The sequence below is a fragment of the Labeo rohita genome, chromosome 3 (genome assembly GCF_022985175.1).
Source record: "Labeo rohita strain BAU-BD-2019 chromosome 3, IGBB_LRoh.1.0, whole genome shotgun sequence".
NCBI lineage: Eukaryota > Metazoa > Chordata > Actinopteri > Cypriniformes > Cyprinidae > Labeo > Labeo rohita.
Genome location: NC_066871.1, coordinates 49110556 through 49132697, shown reverse-complemented (window position 1 = coordinate 49132697; position 22142 = coordinate 49110556). Strand labels below are relative to the sequence as shown.

The following is a 22142-nucleotide window of genomic DNA, read 5'->3' as shown; positions in this document are numbered from 1 at the left end:
TAAATCGTAAATTTGGTGTATCTATACGTAAGCTTTTTAAAATTACTGGGAAATTATACTCTTGTTCCATGTAGTTACAGGGTAATTGTGCCCTCTGCGGGTTGTAAATTAAAGTGGCGATTGTTCCCCTCTTGTTCAAGGAAGTTACAGGGTAGGTTCAATACATAAACACACAATCTGAAAATATATCTAAAAATATTTTTTTATAGTCGCTAATCCCACTTCTACCTCTAAACCTAAAGTTAACTATGACTGAACAGTTATAAAAATATAAAAAACAGGAAAGTGCAATCACAATCATTTATTTATTGCAAAAATGTCAACAGCCATACAAAAAAGTAATCCAAATAACGATGCGTTTGCAGCCGCAGTCCTCTCTGGCGGAATACAGTAGGTTTGAGGTGCAGTAGGATGAGAGCAGAATTTAAATTGTTAATCGCTGAAAATATTATCCAGATTATTGTCTTGACCCACTCCTCGAAGGCGCCCGCGCGTCATTCCAACACATCTCACCAGAAACACGGCATATCGTAATCTGTGACGAATGCAGGCGAGAGCCAATGAACGTCCATTTTCCTGTCGCAAAATGCACTTTAGCACGGGTTTATGGCTGTTGCTGCTGGACTCGCTGCTAGAGATGGAGATGAAGATCGCCGGACAAAGCCTTGAATTTGGTTCTGGTCCTCGCAAATCGTATGGATTCTGAAGATCTGGGTTACAGCACACAAATAAAATGGTTTATTTGTAATTATGATGCGTGTTCGGTGTATTTTATGGTTCTATTGTTAGTCACAGCATGTTAGAGAAAACGCCTTTGTGTTCCACCACGGCAAACGAAGTTAATATTACATGAATGATTAAACGATTGCAGAAATATTATTTATTTTAAGGGTTTACCGTGTAGTCATGATAACATTATGTAGACCTATTCTTGGAAACGAGCTGGCAACAGAAATCACACAGAACAGAGTTAAATGTTATAATTTCATATTAAGTAAACGTTAAATGTTTAGATGATGTAAATATGTCAGTATTGTACATTTAATGTTTGTAAAAATGTAAATAAATGTACATTTTGTAGAACCACATTTTACGTCGCGTTGTTATATGTGTTGTACCCTGTAACTTCGTTGAACAAGAGGGGAACAGTCGCCACTTTAATTTACAGCCCGCAGAGGGCACACTTACCCTGTAAATACATGGAACAAGAGTATAATTTCCCAGTAATTTTAAAAAGCTTACGTATAGATACACCGAACTTACGATTTAATAGAAAAGGTACCTGTTAAGTTTTTTAAATTAATCCATTATAAATTATTTGCATATCTGTTTGCTACCCCCTTATTACCCAAAAGTAACCTATTGTTCCCTTATACTTACACGTAGGTACAATATAAATACGAAAAATTCACCGTAACTTTAGTTTACTTACGCAGTTCTTTGCAGGTTGTATATCTGGTTGTTACTCTCTATTACCAAAACGTAACATATTGTTCTCTTATACCTACATGTACGTTCTTTAATAGGTGCACTATAATTACAGAAACGTACACCGTAAATTCAGTATACTTATGTAGTTCTTTGCATATTGAATATCTGGTTTGTTATCCCCTTATTACCCAAATATAACATTTTGTTCCCTTATACCTACATGTACGTTCTTTATAGGTACACTATAATTACAGAAACATACACCGTAAATTCAGTTTACTTACGTAGTTCTTTGCGGGTTGTAATCTAAAGCGTTACCTAAAATAAAGTGTTACCAAGTTAACAATAGAAAGACAGACAAAACAGAAATACACAGAAAATGTGTGAATTAGCACATATGTGAGTGCAGTGTTACTGGATGAGCATTTTAAATTGATGTGCTCTTTGTGTTTATGCTGTTGCTTTTAATACAGTAATATAATGATTTACACAGAGACAACACTGTATTTGTAAGGCTCTGGTCTCATCTGCGTCCAACACATAAATGCTTAAATGTGTAAATTTAATAAAATATATTGTAACTGATTTATTGTTGATTTTGGTAAATCTGCTTCCTCCACACAGAAATTCATGTTCAGTGAAGCTCCTCCCACAACCCCTGCAGAATGAAACACACTGAAGATACTGAAGAGCAAACAGGTTGGTGTTTATTCTTCATTCATCATTATTAAGGCTGGAGGTTATAAAGCTTAAGCAGAGTTAGATTTGTCACTTTTTGTTCCAATAACATTATGTTAGATAAGTGTGTAGTAGGTCAAACATATTGAACAGTTGTTTAATGTTTTAAAACTAATAATAAATGGAAGATCAATGTACCTCATTCATGGAGAGTTTCATGGACATAAAATTTACAAAAATGCATCCAAATTACCAAAAATTGGTACAGCAATTGTTTGGTTTACCCTGTTACATCAGGGTTCATCGGGTTACTGAGAGTTACTCAAATTAACAATTTAACTTTCATTTCAGAGTTGATTGAAGAAAAGAAGTATAATGAAGAAGAGTGAAGTAGAGGACAAAAACCCATGTCAAAACTGGAGAAAACACATTGAGTTGCTCTCAAACCAAACAGAAGGATTTAAAAAAAAAAAAGAAGAGCCAAGAAATCTTTCACCTGCACTCAGTGTGGAAACGGTTTCTCAAGCAAATCTAAATTTGATGTTCACATGAGAGTTCATACTGGAGAGAAGCCGTACACATGTGATCATTGTGGGAGGAGTTTTGCAAATTCAGCAAACCTTAAAGATCACGTGAAAATACACAGTGGAGGGAAACCGTACTCATGTGATCAGTGTGGGAAGAGTTTCACCAAAAGAACACATCTTAGGATTCACATGAACATCCACACTGGAGAGAAACCTCACAAATGTTCGCAATGTGACAAGAGATTCAGTCTGTCAGAAGACCTGAAAACGCATCAGAGGCTTCACACTGGAGAGAAACCGTACATAGGTGATTGGTGCAGGAAGAGGTTTACACGAAAAGGACACCTTATAGAGCATATAAGGTTCATACTGGAGAGAAGCCATACACATGTGATCAATGTGGGAAGAGTTTTACGGGCTCATCACAACTTAGTGATCACATGAACAGCCACACTAGAGAAAAACTACATGCATGTGATCAATGCAGCAAAATATTTTGGAGAGCTTCATCCCTGAATAAACACCTGAGGGTTCATACTAAGGAGAAGCCACATTCATGTAATGTGTGGAAAGAGTTTTTTAGAGCTACAAAAAAAAGAACATCAGCAAATACAACACTGGTGTGAGAGACTACATGTGCTTTAAGTGTGAAAGGACTTTTACTTTAGCAAGATGTTTAAAATGGCACCAGAGGGTTCACACCAGAGAAAAACCTTATAAGTGTTCACACTGCGACAAGAGATTCTGCGATTCATAAAGTCGGAAATCACACGAGAGTATCCACACTGGAGAGAAACCTTACAAATGTTCACACTGTGACAAGAGATACAGCGATTCACAAAATCTAAAAGCACATGAGAGAACCCACACTGGAGAGAAACCGTATCACTGCACTGCATGTGGGAAGAGTTTCAGTCAATCATCTTCTTTAACGTAGTCACAGAAAAAGCAATCATCAATCAGTCCTCAGCACATGAGACGCAATAATGCATCAAGCAATAAAATATTATCTGGATAAATCTGTCATTAAAAGTGACATGACAAAGAAACATTATCTGCAGTTTTCACAGTGAGTAAAGTTCATCTTTATCTTCAAAACCAGCAGATTCAACTGTGAAATTCAGATCAACTCAAAGTTGGAGTTCCTCCCCAAAGAACAATTTCAAAAAGTTTAATTCTTGTATATAATTTTGTTTCATAGTATAAATGATATCATTGTGTTTTCTTATGAGTGTCATATTATGTTTAATTGTCTTGTGTCATTTGTGATCACAGCAGTCCTACTTCAGTTACTGCTTTATCATCTTTATATTGTTCATCATTTTATACCTTTCATTTAGTTCTGTTTCACAAACTGAATGGAGTTTTGATTCCTTACCACTGCTGCCTTTGTCTTGCTTAGTTGGTGGACACTTAATTTCTGTCAGTATTGTTGACTTGATTGCACAGACACTATTTGAACTGAACTGAGCTGGATGATGACATCACTGAATCAGTGAACTGACTTTAACTGGAAAACTGACTGTTACTTTTTTGATGTCCTATTGCAACTTTTTTTAAAAAAAAAAAGTTTACTGCTGCTTTTGCAGAGTCATTTTGTAAATGCAAAGCTATTTGCTTTAAATTATAGACAAGAGCAAACTGGGTGCTTAATGCAAATGTAATATTGGCCACATTTACAAAAGCAGGGCAATTATGTTTGCCCATCTATACAAATGTCTCAATGTTTATAGAAAGGAAAGAATGAGGTCAACCATTGTCAGTTTATAGTGAATGTGCAGATTTGGATAGACACTGATGAATGTATACCACAAAAAAAAACCTTTAACTGTTGCTTTTAATTCTTCCTCAAACACAAAACAACTGTAAGTAAATAGTGTTTAAACTTACCTAAAGGAATTCTAATTGTAATCTATTTTATTTTACTTTTTCAATCTATGCCTGTAATGACATCATATAGGTCTAATTAAGATCAGTGAAACTGATCCGAAGTGAGTCAAATGGCGTAGAAGTTCTAATAGATAAATAAAAATTGTGGAACCATTTTTAAAATGATTGCCCCCCATAAATTATAGTATTTGTAGGTCTTGCTTTTTCCCCCTTAATATTGAGATGTTGTAATTAGCAGTTCACTTTAAAGTTTAAAGCGGATTTGCTATAGCATACGTGACAGCGTTTATATCAATTATGTGTCAAATTTTGAGATTTGAGAAACGGTCTGCATCTCCCAATCAAAGCCACCCGCATAAAAGCTCACTGTTCAGCCCTGGTGAAAAAAACAGCATATGCTGGTAGGTATGTTTTGATGCTGGTTTAAGCTGGTCCTTTGCTGTTTTTTGCTGGTCATGTTGCTGGTCAAGGACCAGCATAAACCAGCATAAAAACCTACCTAACCAGCATTCCAGCATCAACACATATCTACCAGCATAGCTGTTTTATCACCAGGTTAATCATACGAACTGTACCTGTGCGTGTGACTGACAGTGAAACAAACTGTTTCCGACCGTGTTTGAGCTAACAGACATAAAATCCAGGTAACTGAGTAATCCCCCGACTAAGAACAGACTCCTGGGCCCGGTTTTTTCAAAAGGTTTAATCCGGATAAAATTGATCCGGATTTAGTAATCCTTTTTTTTGCGATCCGTGATCACGTAATCCATCTTACTTTTGAGCCAGTTTTTCAAAGCAACAGCGGATTGGATCAATCTTATCCGGATAGGAACTTTTCAGGATCACCAAATCTGGATAACCAGTGCTCAAACAGGATAGGAAATCACAATGTAGAACTATAGATATGTAAAGAGCAACAAGTAGAATAGCCAATGTGGGGTCAATATAAGTTTATTTTTATTTGAAATGAAAACACACACATTTAAAAAAAAAAACAAAAAACAAGAAAAACCCCACCCCATCCTCTTCCAGCAGTCCGCTCATCTGAGACCTACAACACAAACACTGTACACTGAGGATATTTATAACAAGTTTCAAATATAGATGTATTGAAATAAAAAAAAAGACTTAATGTCAAATACTCCACAATAATTTCAGACTTCCTCATCTGATGTGGAGAGACCAGCTTGTCTGAGCGTAGCCTTTAGGAGGCGGATCTCAAGTCTGGCCTTGGTTTGCTGCAGTTTGGTCAGAGTCAGTTGTTCTGTGTCAGTTGGTCAGTTTTTGGTTATTCTGTAATCATTGCATGCATCACTAATAAATATTCTAAAAACAAAAATATTTTCGATTGAGATGAATATATATATCAATTAGTGACAGAATAAAATTTATTGTTTTTGGTCAATTTTGACAGCTGTTTGGGGGATTATTTTATGAGGCCAAACTCTTTCTACTTTGCTGTAGGCCCATACTGAAAGGCTGAATACGTTAAAGCCTACCTAATCACTGTAGCCTGACGGATTAACAAATAAAATTAAAACCTTATGAATAAATAGGATATCTTGTAAGATACTGCATGATCCAAATATAGTATTATTTGATACATTTTTAAAGTTTTCATTACATTTTGGGCATGAAATCCATGCTGAATCCACCCTTCTGATGGGATCAGTTTAATCCAGATTTTTTGGATCAAAGTGATCCAAATCCTACAAAAAAGTTCTGAAAAACCCAAACTAAAGGTTTGATCCGGATCAAAACCAAGATTGGATTACGTGATCTAATCCGATTATGTAATCCGTTTTTTCTTTTTAAAAACCCATTTTCAAGATTTGATCCAATCCGTTATCCAAAATCCTAGTGGATTATTTTTGAAAAACTGGGCCCTGGTGCTTTATGTATCTGCATGTGTTTTCTTTAGTTGCAGCGCGCTGAACTCTCTCGGCCACCGTAGGGAATCATCCCTTTCATTTCACTGTCTGTTGGTCCCTCCGCGAGTCATTAAAGCTTTCGGACGCAGCCGCAGCATTTAATCTAATGAAGAGAGGTGAGCAATTCACGATATTTCATATATTTACAAAAACATGAAACACATGTACACAGTTGTTTATGCAATAATATATGAGGTCGTTTCTGCCTTGTTTACAGTACAGTTTGTGTGTTTGCTGACTTAAACACTTATAACAACAGGCATGTGAGGAAAGACCTGAGAAAGCGATTTGGTGTTTTTCTATGTTCGTGTGAATGATTGTTATGATATTTGAAGTGATAATGTTGCTGGATGCGATTCGATACCGGTAGCCTGCGGTTTTTCTTTTCTCTGTATCTCCGGCAGATCAGATGTGTTATAGTCGCCTTTGCAGCGCGTTAAATTTAGTTTTAGGTCTGATATTCGCTGGATAATCGCTTATGTCGCTTAAAAGACCATCTACAAATCCCAGCCAGAGTTTAAAAATGTAAACTACGTCTAATCAAAGCATTGTGAGCTGTAAGTATTCATCTACAATGCGCCTTGGAGGTTTTGATTGAATGTTTCGTGTAGCTGCATATTGTTAAAACTAATTGTGGGATTGATATCTTTCTTTGACTGTCAACTCTATGGACCAAGGGTAGAAGCAATTATATCCGATGAATATTGAACATAAATCTTTCTGCACTTTACATGATTACAAAAGAGCCCATACTGCTTAATACTTCATGTTGAGTCATGTGGGATATTTTAAGTCTATACATAAATATGATTTATAATATAGACACAGGAAACATTAAAATGTTGCATTGTGGTACTCTTTCTGTTAAAAGTTTCAATTTCTGCACATCTATTTTTTCTTTTTTACCTTTTTATATTTAAAGAAGAAACAATATATAAAAATGTTACTGATGTGCTTTTTTGTCAGATGCTGTTACTTTTAATATAGTAATATCATGATTTACAAAGAGACAAGGTTTCTTCAAAGATACAGTTTTCTACATCACTTATTAAATGTCTAAATTAAATGCTTAAATGTGTAGATTATTTAAGAAATAACAAAGTTAACTGATTGAATGATTTTTGGCAAATCTGCTTCTTCCCAACAGAAATTAATGTCCAGTGAAGCTGATTGATTCTACATCAATCCCAGATTCACCAATTCAAATACATGCTGGAATATTCCCATCAGTTTACAAGAGCAGACAAGCATCAAATCATTGGGTAAATCTGAAATCTGCAAAGACTTTGTTTATTAAAGAGGACAGAGAGAAGATGAGAGATCCAGAACCCTGCAGCATCAAACACACTGAAGAACAACCAGGTTGGTGTTTATTCTTTCTTTATTAACAGTGCTGATGGTTATAATGATTCATGCAGATTTAGATTTTATTTTTGTAATAAGTAAAATCTTTAGAGCTGTTGAATAATCTAGATGAAGCAGCAAATAATAGGAGACACTTTTTTTTTTCAACAAATTGTATGTTATGTAATAGTTGATCAAATATATTTAAAAGTTCTCCCCATAGAAACATGAGTTTATGCCTATGATGTTGTAAACAGAATAATTTGAAGATCAATGTATATCATTCATGGAATACAGAGGCATATAGTTTATACAAATACAATAATGACCAAAAATTTTTTATAGCTATTGTCTATTTTTTATATATATATTTTTTTTCATCAGGGTTCCTGAGAGTTACTGAAAATCAACCATTTTTACTTTTATTTCAGAGTTGGTTGAAGAAAATGAAGAGAATGAAGAACTGAGTGAAGTTGATGAGAAAAATAATGTAAAAACTGGAGAAAAACTTTTGAGTTGCTCTCAAACCAAAAAGAAAAATTTAGGAGCCAAGAAATCTTTTACCTGTCCTCAGTGTGGAAAGAGTTTTGCATACAAACATAGTCTTAATGTTCACATCAGAGTTCATACTGGTGAGAAACCGTTCACTTGCGATCAGTGTGGGAAGAGTTTCACTCAATCAGCAAACTTTAAGGCGCACATGAACAGCCACACTGGAGAAAAACCGTACAAGTGTTCACAATGCGACAAGAGATTCAGCCGGTTAAAAAACTTGAGAAAACACGAGGTAGTCCACACTGGAAATAAACCGTACACATGTGATCAGTGCGGAAAGAGTTTTGCACGAAAAGAACACTTTACGCAACATATGAGGGTTCATACTGGAGAGAAGCCGTTCACTTGTGCTCAATGTGGGAAGAGTTTTGCACACTCAGCACAACTTAAGGTACACATGAACATCCACACTGGAGAGAAACCGTACATATGTGATCAATGTGGCAAAACGTTTTTGTGGGCTTCAGCCCTGAAGAAACACCTGAGAGTTCATACAAAGGAGAAACCATATTCATGTTATTTCTGTGGAAGGAGATTTTCATGTCTAGAAAATGTAAAAAAACATCAGAAAATACATACTGGTGCGAGAGATCATGTGTGCTTTGAGTGTGGGAGGACTTTTACTTTAGCTGATCATTTAAAACGGCATTGGAGAACTCACACTGGAGAAAAACCATATAAGTGTTCATTCTGTGACAAGAGATTCAGTGATTCTAAAATCCTGAAAAAACACGAGAGGATTCACACTGGAGAGAAACCGTACAAGTGTTCACATTGTGACAAGAGATTCAGTGCTTCAGGAGACCTAAAAAGACACGAGAGGATCCACACTGGAGAGAAACCGTACAAGTGTTTATACTGTGACAAAAGATTTAGTCAGTCAGGGAGCCTGAAGACACACAAGATAATCCACACTGGAGAGAAACCGTATCAATGCACTGAATGTGGGAAGTATTTTAATCATTCATCTTCTCTTCGCAGTCATATAAAAAACATTCACAATAAGTAGATCATCTTCAGATCCAGCACTTTCAGGTCTGATGCTGCGTCCTCAACAAATGAGAAAAAACAATGCATCAAGCTCTAAAATATAATCTGCACAAAAAAACAGATCCCCAAAAAACAATGTCAGAAAGTTTTATTTTTGTATATCATTTTGCTTCATGATATGTGATATCATTGTGCTTTATATAATGTTCTGTTGTCATGACTGATCATCAGACAGTAAAAGAAAATGAGAAACTTCACTCTGCTTTTGTCTGAATGACTTTAGTAGCTTTTATTTACATTAATGGTTATTTTACATTTGTTTTATTTATTCAGTTTTTTGTACTGGTAGACCTTAATTAAGCTAGTATAATTTTTTATTTAGTATCAAAATTCTACATAAATGTTAGAGATATAAATCTTAAAAACTAAAAATGCCTTCATACTGGTACAATTACAAATTGGTGCTTTATATTAACTTAAAGTATTTTTTTTTCAAACTGTTTATTTGCTATAGATTTTTACATTTCAGAATTTAAAGGCAGAGTTGTTCAGTTAAAAAAAAAAAAAACTAATATAAATATTCATCCCTACTTGCAAGTCAGTAGGAAAGAAATCCACCTTATTAGTTTACTCCTTTACTTAGCTATTTTTTTTTTTTTATTATTTGCTTAGAATAATTATTTATTAAAATGTTACCCTTTTATTAATACATTGTTGTATTTTTATATTTTATCAACAACTGTTGTCTGTTAATTGCATTTGCATCAGGAAAAAGTAAGTTTTTTTGGTTTTAATATCTAAAAGACAATATAGTATTATGTTTGTTTATGTTTTGAGTTTCTCAGTAGTAATGAACTATATTTTACTCCACACGTGAGACTGAATGAAGCTGCTTTTTGAATGTTAGTAACCCTTATTTTTGTTTGATGTTTTGTTTAATAGATGATCTGACGTTTAAAATAAAAAAATAAAAAAATTGCGCTTTTTTGATCTGTGGTTGATCTCGCGCAGATGAGGTCGCGTGCGTTCATTCAGTCAGCGTCGAGTCTGTGTCAGTGGGGTTAAAATAAAGGAAAAGCTATAACACTTCACAAGTAACACACAATTAAATTTTAGAATTTTGAATTAGAAATACTGGAATAGTATTTCCCCTGTAAAACATGCTCCCAAAATCCTTGTATTTTCAACTTTTTTTATTTATTTACTTATTTATTCATTCACTTTTTTGCTGGGATTCACCTGAAATCAGACAAGTCAAATATTCATAGTTGCTTTTCACACCATTGCACTCAAAACAAAACCAGAGATCATAAAAATTAAAATGTATACACTCATTTTAATTAGTTAAAATGTATACACTCAATTTTAAAATGTTTAGATGTAAAATGGAGTGCTTTCAGTAATGGGTAACAGCCAACAACAGGATAACGGTATGATTATAATGTAGGCTAATTATATGTTTTATATACATTTTATTATCAATATAGAATTTATTTATTAAATTGTTAGATATTATGCATACTTTTAATGTTTCTGGTTATTAGAATGCTGATTTTGGCAGATCAGCTCCTTCCATAATCAATCACATCATCAGTGAAATTCATCCTACAGTAATTCAGCAATAAATGCTGGAATATTCCCATTGGTTTACAAGTGCAGGCATCAAATCATCAGGAAGAGCTGAAATTTACAAAGACTGAGCTTATTAGAGGACAGAGAGAAGATGAGAGATCCAGAACCCTGCATCAAACACAATGAAGAACAAATAAGTTGGTGTTTATTATTCATTCTTCATTCATTCATGATGTTGAAGACCCGTATAAAACAGCCAACGTGAAAAAAGTGATCAACACAGATTCCTAATGAATGAGTAAAATATATAGTAAAGGGTCAACTAATCAACTGTCAGAATAAAAATATTTCAAAATAGACATACAACCAATCTAACCTAAATTATCAACCTAAATATATGGTGTCATAAAATGGAGTAAGATTTGGTTGGACAAGTTGGGGACATATAATTAATTTATAACAATATTTATATTTGTCTCTTTGAATTGTTTTGATGTACAGAAAATTAAGTTCTTTTTACTTGAATTCCAGAGCTGATGGAAGCTTCAACTAACTTAAGTGGAGGAGAAACATCATAACAAACCTGGAGAAAAACTCAGATGAAACAGACATTTTTAAAGAAAAGAAGAGGCAAGAAATATTTGACCAGCACTCAGAAAGAGGTGGTCAATGCAATAGGAGTTTCTCAGACAAACATCATCTCAATCCATACTGGAGAGGAGCGGTTTATGTGTGATCTATGTGATAAAATGCATAACATATTAAAGCGTACCTCATGTTTTCGTAATAACAGATAATAATAACAATACTAACCATAAAAAAAAAAAAACAAACAAAAAAACATCCATATTAATTCAACATCAAGCATATGATAAGACAGACAAAGAGTTAAACATGAGACCAGATGATGAAGATGCAGAAGCTCCACCCTTTTACATCACTGACCAGGAAGTGGCTGTTTTATTCTTATTCTCTGTTCTGTCATACTGCCTCTCATCTCTACTGACAGAACCACAAAAGAATCAGTGGATAAGATAAATGCTTCTGATCAGACAGCAGCTCTTTGTGATTATTCATTTTTCAAACCGTCATTCAGAAAAACTACTGGAGCTCAGAGTGAAAAATGGATTTACTATCTGCAGAAGAGCTCACTTGTTCTGTATGCTGTGAAATCTTCAATGCTCCTGTTATTTTATCATGTAGTCACAGTTTCTGTAAAGAGTGTATTCAACAGTTCTGGAGAACCAGGCAAACTTGGGAATGTCCTGTCTGCAGGAGAATATCTTCACATGCTGAACCTCCAGTTAATCTTGCATTAAAAAACTTTTGCGATTTGTTCCTGAAGCACAGAAATGAGAGACATTCATCTGAGGAGTTTTGCAGTTTACACAGTGAGAAACTTAAACTCTTCTGTCTGGAGGACAAAAAGCCGGTGTGTTTAGTGTGCAGAGATTCACAACAACATGACAATCACAAATTCAGACCCATCAGTGAGGTGGTTTCATTATATAAGGTAAGACTATGGAGATAAAATAATGCCATAAAGATTTGCATGTGAAGAGTACGTGTTGTGCAAGTGTACATAAGACTGTAAGCGTAAATTAAATTTGCATGCGCAAGAGAAGCTTTGTAAAAGTGTAAATCGCGTTTCAAGTGTAAGAAAAAACTGATTTGCAGCATTTTACTGTTACTCCTAAGTGTAATTCATGTGTTGTGAAACTGCAGCTTCATGCTTTTGCAAAATAAATACGATCTGCATTCTTCCGACTTCCATTTCTCCGCGCTTACACTTTTGGCACGTTCTTTTCGCTAAAATACGGTCAAAAGCACTGCAAGTCCATGAACAGTGATTTGCACACGAAAACAACAGTTTGCAAAACAGATTGACTGCGTAGGACCAATATGTATGTGAAAAAACAGACTGTTACAAATGTCTAAATGACTTGTTGTGTATGTAGGACACAGTTGCCGAAATAATCTGATATGTACAGCTCCGTCTTTCTTTTATCTGCGCTTACACTTTTGGCACGATTCTCTCACTCACTGAGTTTTGCAAGCGTGAGGGGGAGGGCGGGGCCACCACCTTTTTGTAGCCAATCAAATGAGACTCTCGCGGACTCCATTTACTCTTATCTGATTGGTTCAATAAACACATCACACGCCAAAACATTTATCTTCATTTAGTTCTCGCTGTCGCTCGCTTCCGGTGGAATGGTACCTTTAATGTACATGTACATTAAAATAAATAAATAAACAACAACTTATTTAAAACATGATACTTTATAAGTTGTGTACCATTAGACTAGACTATGTGTTCATCCTGAATTGTTAGCTGGTGTTAACATTATTGGATTGGTTTGGCTTTACATTGAAATGCATATATCATATAATATAGCCTAATATGTAGCTGTTGTTAAACATTACGTGACAATGCTCAACAATAGTATCAGAGTGCTATACTTTTGATAAAACCTTTTTACTATAACAATAAAGCTACATAAATCTGAATTTGACGATTTTCCAGACCATGTCTCTGTTTATTGTATTTAACACTCAATTGTATACTTTGACATTTTTGAAGATTTGGAAAAAAAAAAATTGTAAAATCCCCTTAAATTATAACATGTTAAAGTGAAAAAAAATATATATTATATTCACTATATTGAACCAAAGAGTCGTCCCTGATCAGTAGACAGGTGAAATTATGCATGTTATTATAAATTACAAATTATGCTGCTAGTGCAGATACTAGGCCATGTTTAACACTAGCACCGCTAGGGGTCGCTGTACACCTAAAAACCTCCAGCGGGTAAATTCTACCCAAGCACGACTACCGTTTTTATACGCATATTTTATTTCAGTGTATTGTGCCACTGTTTTCATAAAGAAACATCTAAATATGAGATCACAGTCAGATGAGCCGTCAGATGCTGACTCAGACTAATGGCATTTAGTGCTTCTGTGCTCTTCAGCATCCATAAATCACCTTCTTTTACTAATTTTGACTTTATTTTTGAATCTCAACTGCTAATTCAGTGAGTAAAAGGCGCTGCCTAGCAATGTAGTTACAATTAAAACATAAGTAGCAAGATAATGACAGCACGAAAATATAGGCACAATATAAATGCCACGTTTTTGATCTTTTTTTTTCTAAACCATTTTTAGAGGATTGTAAATTACACCATTTTAGTAAAAGTCAGTGACTGGGAGACTTTAATGCTTTATTCAAAGTCTGTTATGTAGGCTACATTTAAAAAACAGCCACGGGTAAAATATACCTAGTGGCAGTTTTAGCAGTAGGTATCATCAAAATTACAATATTACAGTAAACTATCATATATTGCCTGTTGAGGACGATGACGACACAGCTCGAATTTCAGTATGAACACATAGCCTGGTACACAACTTATATCGTGTTTTTATTTTCTTTTCTTTTCTTTTCTTTTATTTTTAATGTATATGTACATTAAAGGTACCATTCCACCGGAAGCGAGCGACAGCGAGAACTAAATGAAGATAAATGTTTTGGCGTGTGATGTGTTTATTGAACCAATCAGATAAGAGTAAATGGAGTCCGCGAGAGTCTCATTTGATTGGCTACAAAAAGGTGGTGGCCCCGCCCTCCCCCTCACGCTTGCAAAACTCAGTGAGTGAGAGAATCGTGCCAAAAGTGTAAGCGCAGATAAAAGAAAGACGGAGCTGTACATATCGGCAACTTTGTGCCCTACATACACAACAAGTCATTTAGACATTTGTAACAGTTTGTTTTTTCACATACATATTGGTCCTACACAGTCAATCTGTTTTGCAAACTGTTGTTTTCGTGTGCAAATCACTGTTCATGGACTTGCAGTGCTTTTGACCGTATTTTAGCGAAAAGAACGTGCCAAAAGTGTAAGCGCGGAGAAATGGAAGTCGGAAGAATGCAGATCGTATTTATTTTGCAAAAGCATGAAGCTGCAGTTTCACAACACATGAATTACACTTACGAGTAACAGTAAAATGCTGCAAATCTGTTTTTTCTTACACTTGAAACGCGATTTACACTTTTACAAAGCTTCTCTTGCGCATGCAAATTTAATTTACGCTTACAGTCTTATGTACACTTGCACAACACGTACTCTTCACATGCAAATCTTTATGGCATTATTTTATCTCCATATAAGACAGATCTATATTTGATGATAGAAACTTATGTAAGACATAAATCATGTATGCACATCATATTTTGTTTGCATTTATGAACATATCACAGAAAGTTCTGGTGTCTTCACTTTAAATTCCAGGAAGAGCTCAATACAGCACTGAAGTCCTTACAAGGGAAACTTCAACACAAAGAAAACATTAAAGGAGTCTTTGAAAAAACCCTTCAACACATCAACGTGAGGAAACAACTGAGAGTCATTTTTGTTACAGCTGTACACTGTGAAAAATTAAAAAAAATAATTTGTTACCCTGCTGCCTTAAAATGTTAAGTTGAGTCAACTAAAATAAGTTTAGTCAACTTGAAATGTTAAGTTGTACTATGTAACAACTTAGATATTTGTGTTTGCTAAACTTAACAGATGGGTAAGTAACCCAGCTGCCTTAACTTATTTTTAAGTTGAATTAACTCATATATCTAAATTGTCACTTAGTATAATTTAAGCCAGGTTACAAATTATTTTAAATTGACTCAACAAATTGTTTTTTACAGTGTAGGATCAATATGTACAATTATTATTTGATGCATTTAATCAATGGATTCATTTATCTCAGATATGAATGATTTGATTGTGTTAATGTGTGTTGACGGAGATGATTGAAGTGAATGTGGTTTGATTTCAGTCTCAAGCTGAGCACACAGAGCGTCAGATTAAACAGCAGTTTGAGAAACTTCATCAGTTTCTCAGAAATGAAGAAAAAGCTACAATCACTGCACTGAGGGAGGAAGAGCAGCAGAAGAAGCAGATGATGAAGGAGAAGCTGGAGGAGCTCAACAGACACATCTCAGCTCTTTCCCACACAATCAAAGACATGGAGGAGATGATGAAAGCCAGTGATGTCTGCTTTCTAAAGGTCTGATTTCAGATTGATTGATTGATGATTGATTAAGTTGTTGATGATAAATGAAGTGTTTGTTCTGCAGGAGTTTCCAGTCTCAATGGAAAGGTGAGTGATCTGCTGGTGTCTCTGGTCTCTCTGCTTCTGATCCAAAGCCACTGAAGTTCTGACTCCTGAATGTTCTTCCAGAGTCCAGATCTCACAGCCGGATCCACAGACGCCTTCTGGAGCTTTGATTCATGTGCCACATTACTTGGGCAACCTGCCGTTCAGAGTCTGGAAGAAGATGCAAGACATCGTCAAAAGCAGTGAGTCTGGAGAACATCTGTTCACTCTTGATCATTATATGAATGTCAGAATAACAGCATCTGTTGATTGTGTCTCACCAGCTCCCGTGATTCTGGATCCAAACACGGCTCATAGAGATCTCGTCCTGTCTGATGATCTGACCAGTTTGAGCAACAGCGATAACAATCAACCTGTTCCTGATAATCCAGAGAGATTTGACTGGTATCCTTGTGTTCTGGGATCAGAGGGTTTTAACTCAGGAACACACTGCTGGGATGTGGAGGTTAAAGGGTGTTTAGTCTGGATTTTTGGAGTAACTACAGCATCAAACCAGAGGAAGGGACGTAATTGTTTTAACACTTTTAACACTGATTCCCGTTCATACTCCACACGAGTATGAACGGGAAGGACTGTCTGGACCTTTTAGCTTTCGTGTTGAACAGTATCTTGAGTATGTGAGAGTGAATCTGGACTATGACGGAGGAACGGTGTCATTCTCTGATCCTGTAACTAACACACATCTACACACATTCACAACTACCTTCACTCACACTCTTTCCATTTTTCAGTTGTTACCCCTCTTTGAGGATCTTACCTGTAAATATTAATAATTACTAACAACCTTTGGTCTTAAAAATAGCTTAAGGTTGGATGTTAAATGTGAGATTTACAATCTGAGGGTGCAACAAAATCAAAATATTAAGAAAATCGCCTTTAAAGTTGTCCAAAAGAAGTTCTTAGCAATGCATATTACTAGTCAAAAATTCAGTTTTGATAAATTTCTGGTAAGACAATTTACAAAATATGTTCATGGAACATGATCTTTACTTAATATCCTAATGAAATAAAAAACAAAACAACAACAGCAACAAAAAAAAAAAAAAAAAAAAAAAACAACAAAAACTATCATACAATGTACTGTTGGCTATTGCTACAAATATACCCATATGACTTATGACTGGTTTTGTGATTTTGCCAAGTAAGACATGTTCCTGGATCAACATTACTGTCCAAAAATATAGACTTAACCCAATCCCTACCCCTAAACCTAACCATAACCACAATTTATTCCTAAAATCAGGGGGAAATGATCGCTGATTAAGAAAGGTGTAGAAGCATTAAACTCTAAGTCTAAAAGTGATATCACAAATAGTAAAATCACTGAAGGAACAAGCATCTGAAGTGGGGCAGCTCTAGGCATGGGGCAAGGGTGGCAGAGCCCACCCAGACATCTGTCTTGCCTACCTAATCATAATTTCGGTAAATATTGCATTAATTTTTTTTTGTGAAGTGCATCCTTATCTAACTCCATTGCATATGGAACAGACACACAGTTACTCCATTTTACATGCATTGACTGATAAGTATACCAAAAAAAAGGGGAAAAAAACTCTTGAAAAAAATTGTGTAACTTTGATCATGTAATTCATGAAAATTTGTTACACGTTTTAGAGGCATTAATAAAATACAACTATTGCAGAATTATATCTGTTTTATAAATCTAAAACCTTTTTTTTTTAGGAAAAAAATGTGCATGTACCATGGTGTATTGTCTGCCTGTCAACTTGAATTCTTCATTAAAAAAAAAAAAAAATGAAATTGTGTCTAAACATTACATTCAACTTAGCTAAAATAGAAGAACTCACCCAGCCATAATTTTGTCCTTTTTTGTCACAAATGAAATGCTGATAGTTAATAAGTCTCATCTCATCTCTGATAATCTCATATCTGAACTATAATTAAAGGGAAAAAAAGCACTGCAGCATCATCTTTAGTGGTTATGAACTATTTTGTGTGTTTATTTCAGTTGACATGCAGGATGATGCAGAGCAGATGACAAATCAGAAACTGATGTTATTTGTCTGTTTTTTCAAGGTTTTCTAGCATCAAACTTTAAAGTTAATTTTGAAGCCATTTTGCTCACATTAACCTGAAGAAATCCTGATAGTGTCTTCAGACACACACATGACCAGAAGCTCCGCCCTCACCAGGAAGAGTCTGATTCATTTCTCTCTTCTGTCAGACTGGCTCTCGATGACAAAAGCTGACAAAAGCTAACAAAAGTGAACAAGACTTTGATGAATGTGTCTGTGATGAATGAACATTTTTTCAAGAAGCATTTTTGAGCAGCTTCTTTGTGATTCTTGTGATTTATTTTTGAAAGCATCATTCAGAAAGTGAAAGTGAAGCTGATATTGCTGTAGCACAAACAATGGCTTCATCAGCTGAATATGATTATAATTGTCCTGTATGTCATGAAATCTTCAAGACTCCTGTTATTTTATCATGTAGTCACAGTTTCTGTAAAGAATGTCTTCAACAGTTCTGGAGAACCAAGCAAACTCAGGAGTGTCCTGTCTGCAGGAGAACTTCAAGACATCAGCCGCCAGTTAATCTTGCTTTAAAAAATTTGTGTGAGTCGTTCCTGAAGAAGAGCAATGAGAGACGTGCATCTGAGGAGATCTGCAGTTTACACAGTGAGAAACTCAAACTCTTCTGTCTACATGACAAACAGCCGGTGTGTTTAGTGTGTAGAGATTCACAGCAGCATGACAATCACAAATTCAGACCCATCAGTGAAATGGTTTCATCACATAAGGTAATACAAATTTATATTTAATGATTAAAGCGGGGCATAAATACATTCCTTACTACAATTTTGCTCATATTACGTGAACATATTGCAGAAATCTCTTGTGTCTTATAGATTTTCACTTTAAATTATAGGCAGAGCTCAATACAGCACTGAAGTCCTTACAGGAGAAACTTCAAAACAAAGAAAACATTAAAGGAGAGTTTGAGAAAATGCTTCAACACATCAACGTGAGGATTGATATTCATACATTTGATTAGAACAGATTGTTTTGTTTGACAGTTGCATGCTCCTATAGCTCTGAATAAATCCTCCTAGCGAGTTTTTAATCTTGAACCTTATTTTTAGTCTTTCCACAGAAAAACTGAATGATTAGTAATGCTAAAATCATAAGCATCCCTTAAATTTGTTTAATGACATCTCCACATTTTCATTCAGAAATGGATGCTATGAATAGAGCCCATGAAAAAAAGAGAGAAAATGGAAGGGGAAAAAAAAAAAAAAAAATCTACCTCTTAAATAAGATCATTTAAAAAACATAATTCTTTAACGAAACAGTAAGAGCCACCGATCTTTGAGATGAGTGAAATGAATATGGTTTGATTTCAGTCTCAAGCTGAGCACACAGAGCGTCACATTAAACAGCAGTTTGAGAAGCTTCATCAGTTTCTCAGAGATGAAGAAGAAGCTACAGTCACTGCACTGAGGGAGGAAGAGGAGCAGAAGAAGCAGATGATGAAGGAGAAGCTGGAGGAGATCAACAGACACATCTCAGCTCTTTCAGACACAATCAAAGACATGGAGGAGATGATGAAAGCCAGTGATGTCTGCTTTCTAAAGGTCTGATTTCAGATAATTGATTGATTGATGTTTTGAGTTGTTGAATTGAGTTGTTGATGATAAATTATGTATTTGTTCTGCAGGAGTTTCCAGTCTCAATGGAAAGGTGAGTGATCTGCTGGTGTCTCTGGTCTCTCTGCTTCTGATCCAAAGCCACTGCAGTTCTGACTCCTGAATGTTCTTCCAGAGTCCAGATCTCACAGCCGGATCCACAAACACCTTCTGGAGCTTTGATTCATGTGCCACGTTACTTGGGCAACCTGCCGTTCAGAGTCTGGAAGAAGATGCAGGACGTCGTCCACAACAGTGAGTGTGCAGAAGATATAAATGATAATGTTGAATTAGTCAGCCCATGCATGTTATCTTTTGCACTTTAAAAAATGCAATGGAATTTTCCGCTAAGGGAACACAGTAAGCATCATTGCTCCCTAGTTGTTATTGGATTTTTAGGGAGTGTTCATTCCAGTGCACTCAATGAATTTTGTGATTGAGACAACTCTTAAAATTGCTGAGTGTTTATACAATGCGCATTGTTTCTGTAACTGTCCAAAGCATATAAGGCATGTGATTGGGACCATAAAAGTGGTGCTAACTCTGCTTAGGAGCAGGGATTCATAATGCCAGGTAAAAATTCCTCTTTTAAATTGCAAGTGTGAAATGTTCCTTTACCTGGAGGTTAAAAGTGAAGCTTACAATGACAATAAACCAAGGTTAAACAGTGTGAAAAGTCATGTAAACATGATAACAGGAAAATATCTGATGTATTTGATCGTTGATAATCTGTGTTGATTGTGTCTCATCAGCTCCTGTGATTCTGGATCCAAACACTGCAAATCCACATCTTGTCCCATCTGATGATCTGACCAGTGTGAAATGGAACTGGATCAATCAACCTGTTCCTGATAATCCAGAGAGATTTGACTGGTATCCCTGTGTTCTGGGTTCAGAGGGTTTTAACTCAGGAACACACTGCTGGGATGTGGAGGTTAAAGAGAGTTCAGACTGGATTCTTGGAGTAACTACAGCGTCAAACCCAAGGAAAGGACGTGATTTCTATAAGACTGGTGTCTGGAGTGCGTGGTACGATCAGTACAGCTTGTCTGAGCAGCCTGTCTTTGGCTTTCGTGTTAAACAGCAGCTTGCTCGTGTGAGAGTGAATCTGGACTATGACAGAGGAACAGTGTCATTCTCTGATCCTGTAACTAACACACATCTACACACATTCACAACCACCTTCACTGACACACTCTTTCCATTCTTCTGTTGTTATACTATTTTCACACTGAGGATCTTACCGTTCAGTCTTACAGACTTCTAATAGCTGCAATGCACCCAGTATGTTTCCATTATTTTCCTATCACTTCTGCCGAGCCCACACTGGTGCGAGCTCTGAGCAGACTTATACCCGACAGTCAAAGTGGCATTGCCAAGCCGTCAATGGTAGCTCTGAGCAGACTTATACCCGACAGTCAAAGTGGCATTACATCATTACATATTTACTGATCCCTGTTAGATTCAAACACAGTTTCTGACTATTATTTAAACATAAAAAAAAAAACAGGCTATTGTGTCATTTCAAGTGTGTCAAGCCTCATATTTTTATTTCAAAGTAAAACTCATAAGTTTTACCATTAGTTTGTGAAGCAGAAGTTTGAATCTTAAATTTGACAGGATAACCTGAAATCCAGTGCATTTCTACAAAAATTCTGCTTGCAAATTTTTTATAGCTGATATTGGATCGCTAAAGGTAAAGTGACCATGCATTATATTGTAGACAGTCTTCAACCTAATAGCGATGTTCTGATTTACAAACAAGTGGTGCAACCACATTTTAAACCATCTGGCAGTCCTAACCCTCTCATGTGTACTTTGTTTCAATTCTCAAACACTTACGAATGGCTGGTACACCCCTGCCCAGATCAATAAACAATCAATAAAGAAGTTTTCATTTAGGTTGCACTTTACACAATTACACTAATTTAGCATCAGTGTTTTCAGAATATATTTTTTTTTTTTTTTCACATATACACACATTTTCAATGTTTGTTTAACAGGAGATAAAATTCCAATTGTAAAATGACACGTATCAAACTCTGGTCCTGGAGGATGTTTAGGATGATGATTAGGATTTAAGTAATGCAATTCAAATGCACTTTGACAAGTAGTAATGAGAATAATAATAATAATAATAATAATAATAATAATAATAATCATATATATATATATATATATATATATTGTCAAAACAAAAGTCAGGATTTATCTTTATTCCATGGTAGAAACAAACTTTCATTATTTGTAGATTTATTTCCATTTCAGTCTGTAATTTTTTTAATACTGATCTGAAACAATGGAAAAGGCATCAGAATGTTCTTTACCATGATGAATGAAGAATCAAGAATAAACACCAACCAAACAGAAAGAGTACAACAAAGCAAAAATTTAAGGTTTCCAGTGTCT

At 35.3% G+C, this 22142-nt stretch overlaps 2 protein-coding genes and 1 pseudogene across 2 annotated transcripts; all 3 read left to right on the top strand.

The window, feature by feature from the left end:
- Positions 1-6455: 6455 nt before the first annotated feature.
- Positions 6456-9628, top strand: LOC127161368 (gastrula zinc finger protein XlCGF57.1). Its single transcript, XM_051104081.1, has 3 exons — positions 6456-6573; positions 7605-7819; positions 8233-9628. The coding sequence occupies exons 2-3, from the start codon at positions 7771-7773 to the stop codon at positions 9363-9365; spliced, it is 1182 nt and encodes a 393-aa protein (XP_050960038.1). The 5' UTR covers positions 6456-6573; positions 7605-7770; the 3' UTR covers positions 9366-9628.
- Positions 9629-11871: 2243 nt separating this feature from the next.
- On the top strand, positions 11872-17077 carry LOC127161272 (nuclear factor 7, ovary-like; annotated as a pseudogene).
- A 581-nt stretch (positions 17078-17658) lies between these two features.
- Positions 17659-21010, top strand: LOC127161276 (nuclear factor 7, ovary). The gene is made up of 6 exons (XM_051103941.1): positions 17659-18848; positions 18977-19072; positions 19452-19682; positions 19766-19788; positions 19870-19988; positions 20486-21010. The coding sequence occupies exons 1-6, from the start codon at positions 18462-18464 to the stop codon at positions 20998-21000; spliced, it is 1371 nt and encodes a 456-aa protein (XP_050959898.1). The 5' UTR covers positions 17659-18461; the 3' UTR covers positions 21001-21010.
- Positions 21011-22142: the final 1132 nt, after the last annotated feature.

Coding starts and splice junctions, on each gene's coding strand:
- LOC127161368 (XM_051104081.1), top strand. CDS start 7,771: ATGAGAGATCCAGAACCCTGCAGCATCAAACACACTGAAGAACAACCA. Junction 7,820..8,232: donor ACACACTGAAGAACAACCAG/GTTGGTGTTTAT, acceptor CTTTTATTTCAG/AGTTGGTTGAAGAAAATGAA.
- LOC127161276 (XM_051103941.1), top strand. CDS start 18,462: ATGGCTTCATCAGCTGAATATGATTATAATTGTCCTGTATGTCATGAA. Junction 18,849..18,976: donor AAATGGTTTCATCACATAAG/GTAATACAAATT, acceptor TTTAAATTATAG/GCAGAGCTCAATACAGCACT. Junction 19,683..19,765: donor GTGATGTCTGCTTTCTAAAG/GTCTGATTTCAG, acceptor TTTGTTCTGCAG/GAGTTTCCAGTCTCAATGGA.